The sequence below is a fragment of the Parambassis ranga genome, chromosome 3 (genome assembly GCF_900634625.1).
Source record: "Parambassis ranga chromosome 3, fParRan2.1, whole genome shotgun sequence".
Classification (NCBI taxonomy): Eukaryota; Metazoa; Chordata; class Actinopteri; family Ambassidae; genus Parambassis; species Parambassis ranga.
In genome coordinates, this window is record NC_041024.1 from 16,266,089 (window position 1) to 16,279,896 (window position 13,808).

The 13,808-nt window shown below is 40.8% G+C and overlaps 1 protein-coding gene across 2 annotated transcripts; it reads right to left on the reverse strand.

The window, feature by feature from the left end:
- Window positions 1–9: 9 nt before the first annotated feature.
- pkma (pyruvate kinase M1/2a) lies at window positions 10–13,606 on the reverse strand. 2 transcript variants are annotated; one of them, XM_028400949.1, is made up of 11 exons: window positions 13,467–13,606; window positions 8,563–8,747; window positions 8,366–8,457; window positions 6,228–6,359; window positions 5,921–6,107; window positions 5,571–5,841; window positions 5,166–5,316; window positions 4,915–5,067; window positions 2,473–2,639; window positions 1,428–1,609; window positions 10–1,252 (listed from the first exon to the last, which is right to left on the reverse strand). In XM_028400949.1, exons 2-11 carry the CDS (start codon window positions 8,717–8,719, stop codon window positions 1,146–1,148), a joined length of 1,599 nt encoding a protein of 532 aa, XP_028256750.1. In that variant the 5' UTR covers window positions 8,720–8,747; window positions 13,467–13,606; the 3' UTR covers window positions 10–1,145. The 2 variants fall into 2 exon arrangements, with proteins under 2 accessions (XP_028256750.1, XP_028256749.1); XM_028400948.1 differs by lacking the exon at window positions 2,473–2,639 and adding an exon at window positions 2,947–3,113.
- Window positions 13,607–13,808: the final 202 nt, after the last annotated feature.

Here is a 13,808-nt window from a genome sequence, read left to right on the forward strand (position 1 = left end):
TACAAGGCCTGAGTGTAGATAGGTGCTCATCTCTTTTATTGATGGAACTCCAGTCTTGTGGGACAGCTCAGTACACCAGCTAAACATTATAATACCCCTTTACATTTAGTTAGTTCTTACACTCTAGCATTACAATCAAAAGCATGTTATACACATGAAGACAGCTACAGCGGGTCAACAACAGAAGGAGAACAACAGGCAGAGGGATCCATCATTTGCTTTGACTGAGGTGACATCAGTCACCTGAAAATATCCTAAAAGTGCTCATTCATATCAGTCAACAGACTCCGATATGACCCACAATGAAATGTAAAGGCGTCATGACACATCTAATAACACAAATACAGTAACTCAAACTCCTCTGGAGGGGACATCCAAAACTAACTTCTATAGTTAGACAAAATATAAGCAGTACTGGATGTCCCAACAGATAAGTTTAACACTCACAAAGGTCAAGTATAATATAGAACGTAACATTGTCTGAAGGAGATTAGGAGTGCAACACTTACAGATACACTGAAATACAGTGAAAGCTGGTATACAAGAGAGGACACTTCATACAGACAGCAATACAGAGGGCTCTGTTTGGGTGGAGGAGTGGAGCCGGGGCTGCACTGTGGGAGGAGTTCTTCTTTTCAGGATGCTACCATGTTGTTCGTTAAACTGACAGGAGTGCAATTAGCCGAGCACTTGAGTTCTTTAGTACTCAAAGTGCATGGTTGAGGTCAGCCAGCCCCACCACTAACACCACCTAAACAAGAGCCAGTATGTGCATGCACACAGACCAGGATCAATTCACTCTATTAATACACATGTTTGAGTGAATAAATACAGCAGTTTCTGGTCGGGGTGTATTAATCTGAAGCCCTGAAGACTGGTTCAACAAACTTAATTGTGAAAGGAATGGAAACATTAAATGGAACTGTTTGGAAAGAAATACGGCCACCCTCAACAGCTCTTGGGCTCATGAAGGCTATGCTATTATATTTTATAATTCTTTGCATTATTGCCTTAATGCTAAATTATTGAATGGTTGAGTCTGTGAGCCCAGGTGTGTGAGCAGCAGGAGTGAGGTGTGGGGTGGACAGCTATGAAAGATAGATGAAAGTGGAGGGAGAAAGTAGAGTAGGCATTCTGTTCAGCATTCAGGCCACCAGAACCACCCGCATGGTGTTGGTGTAACCTGAGCCAGGACGCCAGCCTGTCAAGACGATGACAACGTCACCTTCTTTAAAGAAGCCTCTGGCCTTCCCTGGAAAATATATCAATATTTAATGTATTATTAATATGGTCTGAGTTTTACAGTACTGCAAACAGTTTTCTTACAGGGACGTCTTTTACTATATGTCATGTCTGTTGTTTAATAAATGTAAAATTATTGTACACTCTTATGGATACAGCATATTAAATATGATGTAGGGGCTCACCCATATCCATGGCAAAGTTGACGCGCATGTCAACATCCTCTGCCCACACATCATGTGCAGGCTTGGTGTAAAGGACCGGGAAGATGCCGCGGTACAGGTGGGCCTGACGAGCTGTCTGAGCGTTACGGGTCACAGACAGGATGGGGGCACGGGGCCTGTACCTGGAGACCAAGTGGGCAGACCTGCAAACAAAGAAATTCAGCTGAATGTACAAAAAAAGCTATAGTCTTTGCTGTATTAACTGAACACACAAATAAACAGTTTCCCCATATTGATGTTTTTTATTTTCACAGGAAAATGTAAAAAGAGAGAAACAAATCTTAAATAAGTAGGTATGTTCAAAACATCTGATCAATACACTACATTTAATGAGTAATAAATTTAGTTGTTAATATTACCACAGATTATAGCATAAAGCTAAATACATTAAACATTTATGCAGACTGGGAAAAAATATTTTGGTGTAATTAAAACAAGAGCAACCCTGCATCCCACACAAGTGTTGTCAGATATTCTGGCTGATGTCTTCTCAGGTTTAGCAGAGCTTATGTTTGCTGATGGTTAAATCAAAAACCAAAAAATGAAGACACTTGTAGCTGGTGCACAGGTGCAACACAACTAACAAGTGAGATAAAAGTGAGCAGAGTCTGAACACCCACAGTCCTGAGAGGTCAAAGAAGCCAAAATGACTGACAACAATTACAGTGCATTATGGGAGTGCAGACGCTGTAGGTCTCCATCAGTAACCCAATAGATGTCCACTTTCATACAGTCAGCATGTTTGGTAACCCACTCCACACATTTCAGAAGATTTCATCATGATATAATTATTTATATGTAGACTTGCTTCTAACAGTCTGAAAGTCTGGACTGGGACACTGACAGAATTCCCACTCTTGTTCTTAAAATCATTTGCTGTCTCTTCACCAACCCTACTGTAATCTTGCACAACACACACAACCAAACACACAAGCAGAGGGATTTCTAGCAGCACACCTTACCTCGTGGACCAGGATGATTTCACCTCTAAGTCACACTTTCTTACCTCCCCGTCTTGGTTAAAACAATGATGGCACTAGCGCAGCATTTGAAGGATGACTCCACAGCTCCCACAGCAACAGCCTCAGTAGGGTCTTTGGTCAGATGGGTGTGTCTTCTCAGTTCCTCAAACAACTGTCTGTGGAAGGTGGCAGCCTCGGCCTCTCGTGCTATCTGAGCCCCGAAGGGAAGGGTGTCGGAGTTACTCTCAATCACACGCTCCACTACCACACAGTGAAGCACTCACACTGTTGGGAGATTCTGGCAAACATGTAGCTAGACTTCTAGTTTTTAGTTGTCCAAGATGTTTTAGATGTTATTGGCTTTTAAATTAACAAACCAGCAGTCTAGTTAGGGTGTTTGCCAGCTCTTCCAGTTATTCAGGTCAGTCCCTGTCTGGCCCTACTCTTGCTCTATCAGCCTCCTCAAGAACAGATATCAGTCACTTCCAGGACCTGCCTGGACATTATAACCTGCCTACCTTCCAGAGCCTGTGAGCACTATGATCCCAGAGGCTAAGCTCTTAAAGGAGGCCTCGACTGCGCCGATTGCAATGGCCTCAGCTGGGTCTTTGCAGTGCGGCGTGGAACGACGCAGGTCCTCGAACACCTGCCGGTGGAACATGGCTGCCTCGGCTTCACGAGCGATCTGGCACAAGTGACGGTATTATGCATCGAGCAGAGGCATTCCCACACCAGGCACACAGATGAAAAAGAAATGAAACAAATGGACAAAGGGCAGGAACATGGAGAACAGACAGGACAAAGTTAAAGAGACACAAATGTTACAGGTTAAAGTGACAAGGACAGAGAAGAGGGACAGTCAACAGAAGAAATTTAGGTGTGCAGTTAGTGGGAGACACAGGGAGACAAAATCAAAATCTTACAATTACCATTTACATGATATTTAATATAAAACCGTACAACACAACCATTCTACTCTCATGTTAAGGCAAGGTAATGCTAAAATAACTAGCATGTCTAGCATGCCTTATGTATGTATGACACGGAGTAATGCAACTAGCGCCTTTGGAAAAATCTTGAAAATAAAAGTGATGAATGAGAAAAAACAAAATCTGACTTCTGTTAAGTGGGAGTTGAAAGCAAGGAGGGAGTTAAAATGCCACACACTGCACACAGAGGTGAACAGGTAACAGCCACGAGGAACAAAGAAGAAAAGTGTTTGAATGATTGAAGTGAAAGAGAAAATGAAACAAAGAGGCCACGTAGGTCCGTGTGATATTAAAGTGGACTTTAGAGGACAAAGGTTGTGCGTTACTCTGGATTCTGAGGCAAACCATGCAAGTTCAGCATATGTGCAGCAAAAAAGGAGGAGCTGCGGGACTGCTGAGTCACTCCTGCATCTGGGTTGCAGTGAAGCTATGAACAGTGGAGGTTAGCCAAGAAAGGCCTGAACAATGAAGGACAGGCAAGATGACATTATCTAAATTATCCATCCATGCCATGATATTAAGTGTGATTTTAATGACCTCACATTCCCTATTTAAATATATCTGTCCCTGATAGAAACAAACACAAATACAGATAGCGGATTGAAATGCTTAATCCCTCATAAGGGATTATTCTCCCAATCCCTGAAGTTCGATAATTAATTTATATATAAAACACAATTCAAAAAAACAGTCATTCAAAAGTCTTAGTCAGTCTTGTTCCTTACAATTTATATTGTTGCAAGTTTCTAATTTCTGTATTCCAGATTTGATGAAATCATGGAGGCAAACGCATACAGCATTTAGGACTAAATATACAGTATGTGTGCCATGCATTCCTGTTTACAAGAACGGAAGGGATCTGTTTGTTGAAACCATAGCAAATCCATAATAAAGAATAACAGCCACAGTGAATTTGTTAGTTAAAGAGGTGCAGGCAACAGGCAATTACTTTATCATTTAGATCCCATCATGCAATTAAATTGAGTCAGAACTACAAGCATGGAATGCAGAAATTATTTAGATCTTACAGAATACCTCCAATATTAAATGTAACCTTTGCCAATACAATCGCCCCAAACTGTTCTTTTTTAAATGGCAAATGATTGTTTAAGGATTATTCATTATCTAGCTGGATGGAAAAAAGATTCTTCAGCATAGCCAAGTGGGAGAAAAAGAAGCTTTGCCATATGGCAATCAAATGACAAGCAACAGTGTTGAGTCAAACACCAAATCAAGAAACAAAAAAGCACAACTTCCCAGTAGATGCTTTTTTTCCCATAACATAATTTTTTTTATGAAGGATTAGCAGAAGCTGCTTTGTAAATTTTTAAAATAAAAATAGACAAATTTTTTTTTTAACTAGGTTATAGAAAAAAAAATCATGCAGAATCATGTAAACAATTTCTCATATCATTATTATTATATTCTATATGTTGTATATGATCTGATTTAAACACGTTTCCCTATTGGTCAATACTATTAATACACATTACTCACCATGTGCTGTGTGCGCACTGCCTCCAGAGGGTAGTCCCCCTTGGCAGTCTCTCCACTCAGCATGATGCAGTCGGCTCCATCCAGAACAGCGTTGGCGACATCACTGCCTTCAGCACGTGTGGGCCTTGGCTTCTTGATCATGCTCTCCAACATCTGAATGGTTTACCAAAAATCAAAAGACAGATTATCATGCTTCACTTTCACGTAGCAGCTAAAAGATTCAGTCTTTTTTCCCTTTTCTGTCATTTTACCTGAGTGGCACATGTGATGGGCTTGCCAGCTCTGTTGCAGCGACCAATCATCATCTTTTGGGCTAGGAAGACCTTTTCTGTGGGGATCTCAATACCCAGATCACCACGGGCAACCATGATGCCATCACTGGCCTCCATGATCTCATCAAATCTATAAAGTGATATAACAAATTTCATCATAAAGGACCTGTTATCATAGGAATGAAAAAGTATCAACTGCCATGAAAGAGGTTGCCTTGTAAACTACAACTTAAGGCCTCTTCAAAGATGGAACACAAAGCCTTCATAAACAATAATTTACATACAAAATCGAGAGAAGCAACTGCTATTTTACCAGAAATGTACAAAGATAGATAAAAGATGATTTGGCCCAACCTTCATAAAAAGAAAGATAGCAACACACACCTGCGTACACCCTCATGGTTCTCGAGCTTGCTGATGATCTTGATGTTTTTGCCTTTCTCTCCCAGCACTGCTCTGACAGCATGTACATCTGCTGCTTTGCGAATGAAAGAGGCAAAGACCATATCAACTCCCTGCTGCACACCAAACTGCAGGTCCTTCACGTCTTTGTCTGACACAGCAGGCAGGTCCACTGCAGCACCGGGGAGGTTCACTCCTTTTTTACTGCCCACAGTGCCACCATTCTCAATCTCACACATGAGGAAGTCAGAGCCTGGAAAGACAAAAAGTAAATAATGAAATGGAGGCTTAATGAAGCCAACACTATTTATGCTTGCCACACTACCACTCACCAATCTCCTTGACCTGCAGGGATACGAGCCCATCATCAATATAAATCTTGCTGCCAGGTTCCACCACATTGGTAATGTTCTTGTAATCAAGCCAGAGGACCTCATCACTGCAGTTTTCCTGGTAAGCATCATCCAAGGTAACCTTGATCATATTGCCTTTGACCAGCTCCACCTCAGCCGTGCCACTCTGTCATTAAAAGAAAAAAAAATATTATTTTTTCCTCCAGTTGGTTTTCGGTTAAAAACACCTTGTACTATTTAAAAAGTTAATGTTTATGTGAGAACAACAAGAACATGCTAAACTTACTCCCTTGATGAGGCCAGTCCTGATCTCTGGGCCCTTTGTGTCCAGGGCAATTCCAATAGGCCTGTAGTGGATACTGCCAGGCTCAAAGCTCTCACATGCCTCTCGCACATTCTTGATAGTCTCCGCATGGTACTACAGAAAAGAAGATTTTTAAGATGTTAAAATTAGTCTTCAGAACTCTCTGAAGCTACACAGTGTGACTTTGACCCCCTACCTAGTATTCCAGACACCGAAAAAAACGATTCGCACCGCTGACATACATAGTGTCATAGTTTACTCAGGCTAAGGCAATTAAAAGATAACTCACACGACCATAAACATGAGTCAGTCAATCAGCATGACACAGGGATCATATAGTTCTTTCCCAAACCAAATGACACATTACATGCCAAAACATGCAACGTGCAAAAACATAAAAACTGAAAGACTCCATGTAGATGGGTGTGGGAATTATGAATCATTAAGATATGTTCAGGGCGGAGGCCTGGACAGGTAATAAGGAGGTTCGTTCAGTCTTATACAGATGACATGTCATCTTCAGTAGGTGTCCTTGAGCACAGGTTACGCCTTAATCTTTTGATTCATGATTAACATCTTTAGAGCCCGCAGTCTGCTGCCCTAAAATGTCAGTTAAAGAAGGAACAACACCTCAGTGAACTGGTAATGAACAAAAAACGGTAAAACTGAATAATCTAATTCCAAGCACACATGGAAACAGACTTACAATAGACTTGTGTTACAGACACATACAATAAGAGTAGATGCATTTTTGCGATCAGTCACAATAATTGCTACAGTGACCAACACTAGTCAAAATACAACTGCAAGTGCTAGAAGAATATTAAAGTCAGCAAAGTTGTTGCCCACTGGTGCAGGTTAATTTACAGGTGCAGCAGTGTTAGTGGCTTTTAAGGCAGGTTTCTGCTGCACATAGCTTAGAATGCCTGCCTGGGTAACCAGAGATTTCAGTAATGACATAAGTGGCAGGTAATCACATTGCCTGCCTTTCACACTGGCTGCATCTTGACTACTACACACAGTGTACTATGAGCTGGAGGTTCTATAGCAAAAGGAATTTTATACTTAGGCTATATGATTTGAAATGCAATATTTTAAAAAAATAAACTCCAGAAATATTTAATATAAAGCCACAATTGCACAATCAATATTTGGATGCTGTTTTGGCTGGTCTGGTGTGTTGCAACACTTTAATAGGAGAGGGAGGCAAGGCTGACAATGTTTTATGACCAGTGCTGGTATGTGACCATTTACACTTTGTGTAACAGTCACTGTTTACAACATGTGTACAGGTCAAGGTTGATTTATTTGATTTAATTACCTACGCACTCTAAAACTTGTGTTAATTTTCAGTTAAATTGGATTCAATTAGTTTGTATTAATACTGGATTTGTGACATGTGACTTCTTGCTACTTAGTTCGAAGTGGCCTGACCTTGGTACTGTTTTGTGTATACACATGTTTAGAGGCAACGCTTGCTGCCCACTAAGTAGGTAAGGGCAGAGCAGGGAGCTGTTAGGTAGCACTGTTGTTTTATTTGATATGTGAACCACCTCACTAGGATATATATATTGAGGGCAGTCAACCAGGGTCTTTCCTTATTTCCGCCTTCTGGGTTGACTGGTTATATTTGGCGAAGAGTTGTGGCATTCAATCTTTTTCCTACAATGAACTTGATCAGGAATACAATTCACTGTTTGTTGATTGGTAACATTTTTCCACACAGAGACACCTCTTATGAGTTGAACGTGCTTACCTTTCCCAAATTTTATTATTAAGCAAGTTTGCCCTACTATTTCTTCCAGCCATGGCCTATGGGTTGTTTTAAAGCTGATTAGTTTATCAGGGCTTGCATGACTGTTCATTGTGAGCCTTTTGACAACAGTGTTTTTCATAGAAAGATGTGCCAACACTCCTTGAAAAGCTACACAAAAAAGAACGAAAAGAAAAAGCAAACACTGATCTAACACTCAACCCCAATCAGTATCATTCTGTGATAAAACACAGAATCATGTTTGATGGAGCTTATCAGCACAGCTTCAAAACGTATCTATATAAATGTTAGCCATCACTGCCTATCTACTTGTTTACACAGTAGAAAAAGATGTGGAAAGACCCACCTCATGTGAGCCATGGGAAAAGTTCAGGCGAGCAATATTCATTCCTGACTTGATCATCTCCTTCAGCATGTCCACAGATCGAGAGGCCGGCCCTGTAGGCAGATATTGAAATAAAAAAAGTTTGAAGAATTAGATTCAAAGTTTAGGTGTCATAAACTGTAAAAGTCTTAAAAAGCAGAGAAAGAGCTTGGACAAACCAATGGTGCAGATGATGCCAGTGTTCCGTGCAGTGGTGGGCTCGGAGTCAATATCCAGCAGGCACATGTGTTCCAGGAAAGTGTCCGCCATAGCAGCATTGAGCTGCTGTGTCTGGATGAAGGCAGAACCCATGTCTTGAGACTTTGACTGAGGCATGGTAATCCCTGGTGTACCTGGAGAAATCCTATGTGACAAACATGTAAAAACTTAGTGGTCACCATCACTGCATAGAGGTACTTTTGTTCAGGCATATTGTTCTTAGATTCCAGTACAGTTATAGTAAAGTTTTACTGTGTGGTAGTTATAGACAAGCTGGCACATAGTTGTGTTAACATTTAGAGCTGCTTCAATCCTGTACAATTTAGATAAATATATAAAGCTTGGCATCACCTTCTCTTTGCCGATATTTGGCACAACATAACGTGGGGTACAGTGCCACCTGTAAATAACAAAACTATTAAAAGCAATGTGCACTGTGCCACTTACTCAGGTATGCGAGTACCCATGTGAAAACCACAAGCAGAAAGCCTGCACTATAGTGCTACTAGTCACAAACTCCACAAAGACTGTCAAATCTCAGTCATAGCTGTAAAACAAAAACACTATCAAGTCAAGATTAGGATTATGAAATGTAACCACTGCAATTCAATGTACACAGAAGGTTACAGGTCTTTCCAGAAACTGAATTCTGGATTGTGCAACCAGCAATGAATAAATGTATGCTACTGCTGCAAAAAAGAACAAAATTCCAGCCAAACTCTAGCAAATATTTGCAGTTTGATAAGAAATATATATAATGAAACGCCAATAATCATGTTAAGGCAAAGACTGGTACACAGCACTGTCATTATAGTCTATGTAGTATAGCACATTGAGATGCTACACCATGTTGTACATTCTGTCCCTCCCACCCACATCTTGCTGAGTCACCCATGGCAACAACACCATCACAAAGCTCCTCTACAGGGTAAAATTTTGTAGTATTTAGTATTTAGCAATCTCTCCAAGCAAGAAAGCTGAATACATACACTTAATATTGTAGCACCAACAACATTATATAAAAACCTGCAAAACATGCATGCGCAATGCAGACTAAAACTAACACTCTTTTTTCTTTTAGTGTATTTAAGTCCTTATTGAGAGACACTGTATAAATTCTCTCTTTAAGGCATCTTTTAAACTACGGTGATCAAGGTATGTAAGCAGGATGTAGCATTGGTTATGACAAAGAATGCTACTATTTGGTTGCATAACTGCAGCACAGCTGACTCAAAGCAAAATGCTTCACTGAACAGTCATTCTAGTAGCAGTGTCAGTAGTATTAAAAAATAGTATGTGTAATTCAAACAAAGGGTCTGTACATGAAGTGATCAGAAATGGGCTGGATTCCATGCCAATAACATATCATAAGCATTTTTATGACAATAAAAATAAACAAGAAATGTAAATGTGTGTTTATCATTTTTAGTATGATTATTCTATATAAGAACTCTCCTAAATAACGAAGTGGAGAGATTACAATTCCTTAGTTTAAATTACGCATTGCAGAGAACTCAAGCACTCTCACTGGTTGCTTCTTTGGCAGAGCAAGTTTGAAAGATTGATATGCTTTTGGGCGTTGCTGTTCTTTTCTGATCCTCTCCTAGACACAAGACATGTCCTGTATTTACCAATTGAAACAGAAAAGACAAGCAAAGTTGCCCATTTTTGGTTGGTGCAGTTACAACTGAAGGCACATTCATGTTGGCCTACACAGAGGAAAATCTGTTGCATTATGCATCACCGGTCAGACTTCCTGTAACTCATCACGTCCTTATTACAAATGCACCATAGTGGGGGATTCCAGACAGGGCCACTATACTAACAGGCTTCTTCACAGGGATCTGCTGACTGATGATGTAACATTTCCATCAAAAGGGAGACCAGTGCTGTACGTGAGCACAGTCACATCTGACTACTGCAACACATCACCTCTGAGTGGGCCAAACCATGTGGAAATTCTGCAGAGGGCAGAATGTCTGAAATATGGGCAGCCACTGTAGCATGCCAATTATAGTCGAATTTAAAAAATAACATAAAATCATACATATGCTGTACATTCTTATACCGATATTTGTTATGTATTTTTAGTCACCATTTTATTATTACACAATTATGATCAATTTACAGTATACCAACTCTGCGGTAACATCTAGAAAAATCCTCATAGTCCACACAACCCCACAGCTCAATGCAATTCTAAAGACAACCCAATCCTGGCAGTCGCAATTGCAAAACAGGAATGAATGTGAAATGATGAGAAAAGAGGATGCACACTTCTTTCAGGGGTTAAGACATTTAGTTAACTCCCTCTAGTTCATTTTTGCTACATGAGCACGTATGTTGGCGACAGACTTCTACTTATTGGATTCTGAGGAATTTAAATGTATCCACCACAAATACTACCTGTGTGCTCAGGGAAAGTGTTACTTATGGGGCAGAAAGGAATCTTTAAAAAGAAATATGTTGTGAATTAACAAGAACATATTATCCCTCTAAAACAAGCATGCTGACAGAGTGACAGACAGCATACCAGACTCTGCAACAGTAGGGGAGCAGTCACTACAGGCCAACAGCAGCCTTTGTAACCCTGACACAGATGCAGGACTAACTTTAGAGCTGGTTACTAATAATCCTCTCCAATCCCTTCCCAATACATCTACCTTTGTTACATACTCTCAGTCTCTATCTGTGTCACTAAACAATTCCCTTATCAAGATGACCACTTTCATTATCTATGAAACATGCCTGTGCAATCATTAGAAGTCCCAGTATCATTGCTATCAGGGTGACATGACATTTAGTATCATGTATTATGGAAGGATGTGATGTAACACTGAACTAATCCAAGCTGGCTGTCAGAGACAGTAATGGCTTCAAACTCACATGACCAAGGCATCATGCAGGTTGCACTACCTACCCCCAGTAGATCTTCCTGTTCCTCCTAGGAACAACCAAGCACGTTGCTACTATTGATCTCCACAGCCAAGCCAGCGTGTTGGAGCTTCCAGTAGCAGTGAACAAACCACTCCCTGCAACAGCAGAACGGACTGCTGCAGTGCGTGTGCATATGTGCGACACTTTCAGGAGCTCAAGAGTAAATCCATTCAATGAGGATGAAGGACATGGAAAGCACCTGCTGTGACTGGGCAATCGCCATGTTCTGATACAATGGACATACATGAGACTTCCACCGCAACACACCAGCAGCAGTGTCACATCAATGTAACAACCAGCCTAGGTCATACAACACCCCAGGCCTAAAAACAGAGCCTTGGCTAATAATAACTCACAGCATGCAGAGTCAGTTTGTAGAAATCTAACACTCAGAATGTACGGTGGTATTTACACTATGTTACTTGTAAACTAGGTCTACCCCTTAGGTGGGTTGCTGCATCATGGTGGGAAACTCTTGAGCATGTTACACAGAATGTAAACTCCTGACACCAAAAAGATTAGTGGAAATGTGTCTGTGGTGGCATATACATTTTGGCTGTGTGGAATTAGTAATCACCCAGCTACAGTGTGGGCAGACTGCATGGGAGCAATGCCAGCTGTGCTCAGTAACTTGCACACTAACCACTGGCTGTCCTGCACTTTATAATCCCAGCCACTACAGAAGAGGACACTTACACTCACAGCAGGAAACTGTAGATTTGACATTCATTAGTCACACAGAAGTTTACATTTGTTGAGCTAATTATGTTATTGTAACTCTAGGTATTACTTATCATACATTAACTAACTAGTCTGCCCAGTAATCAGAGCCTTCAGCCACAAATGTCATTGTTTTAAGAGTACCCAAAATTTTGTGATACTCAGCCATTATTTATTATTTGTGCAGGCTATAGGGCAGCTTTAGTCAAAGTTTGTGTAGCTGACAAAGAATATCATATTTCAATTTACAATATGTCTGTTACAAAGGAGTTATTTTGCCAAATAATCTTCTTTTATCAGTTTTGGAAACATACCGACAAAAAAAGCAGAGCCAAGGCCACTTAAACTTCTTAGATAGAGGCAGTCAGACAGGGTGAGACGGGCCTTCATGCCTCTGTACAGTGTCAATGAGGCCCGTCATCTGTAGCACCCCTGCAGTAAGAATGCTACGAAAATATGCACGTTTTAGACTGGACTGGTCGATAAACCCCATTTTTAAGACCGTTGATACTGCAGGTTACTCTTAGCCATACTGTACTGATGCCATGAGGTGAAGGCTGACAGTATGTTGTTACAATGCAGCTGAATTAAGGGTCCCGGTGCAGACGATGCGCTAGAGGTCACGTTCTCATCCTGCGTCACATTTTCCTGGTCTAAAGACATCACGGAGACTGACCAATGGGAGCGAAGAAGACTGAACGGCCACACCCACAGCAGGAGGCAACAGGAAGCGATTCCACAACGCACCTTACTCACGCATCACGTTTAATTTCATTATTTTATGTACACCAACGTTCTTTTCCGATAAAAACGCAACACAACCATCAGTTGTTCTTAATACAAAGGACTGCTCAGTGCTCGTACAAGTTTGCCTCAGTTAATCTATGTATTAACTACATTTTTTTAGTCACGACATTGCTGAAACACATTGCTAACATGCCACCATGGCAGGACTTTAAAGGTGCGTATATAAGGTGACCACATTCGTCCAGAAGCATTTGGTGTTCATTTACTTGGTTTTAAGTCCAAAAAAGAGACAATAAAGAGCGATATATACCATCAATGACAGATTCATTCGTTATCGCACTCACCAGCGCACCGGATGTAGCTACTAAAACAAAAAATATAAAGAACAGACGTTTTAAAGGGAGTTATGCGGCTATGCAGTGCCCAATACCAGCAAGCAGACCCTGTTGAAGACACCCACCTTTACAAGATGCTGGCCAAACCGATGTTACTGCCGTAACTGAGACCAACTCAAGGTGATCTCTGTAGTTCCTCACTATGCGGAACTACTTTCTAGGGATGCTGAGACATATTCATCCGAGGGAATTGAGGAAAATGAAAAATACTGCACTAAATTCATCTGGTTATACCAACTGTGGTCACTGTGGACTAGCCAAACATGTGTTTTACTTTACAGTTTTCCTCAGAAAAGACACCAAATGGTATAAAAAGAAAAACGACGCGGAATGATACACAGACAAATGAGGAAGTGCTTTGTAAAGTTACGGAGCCAATCAGCGCTCGCGAATGCATCAGAAGAGCA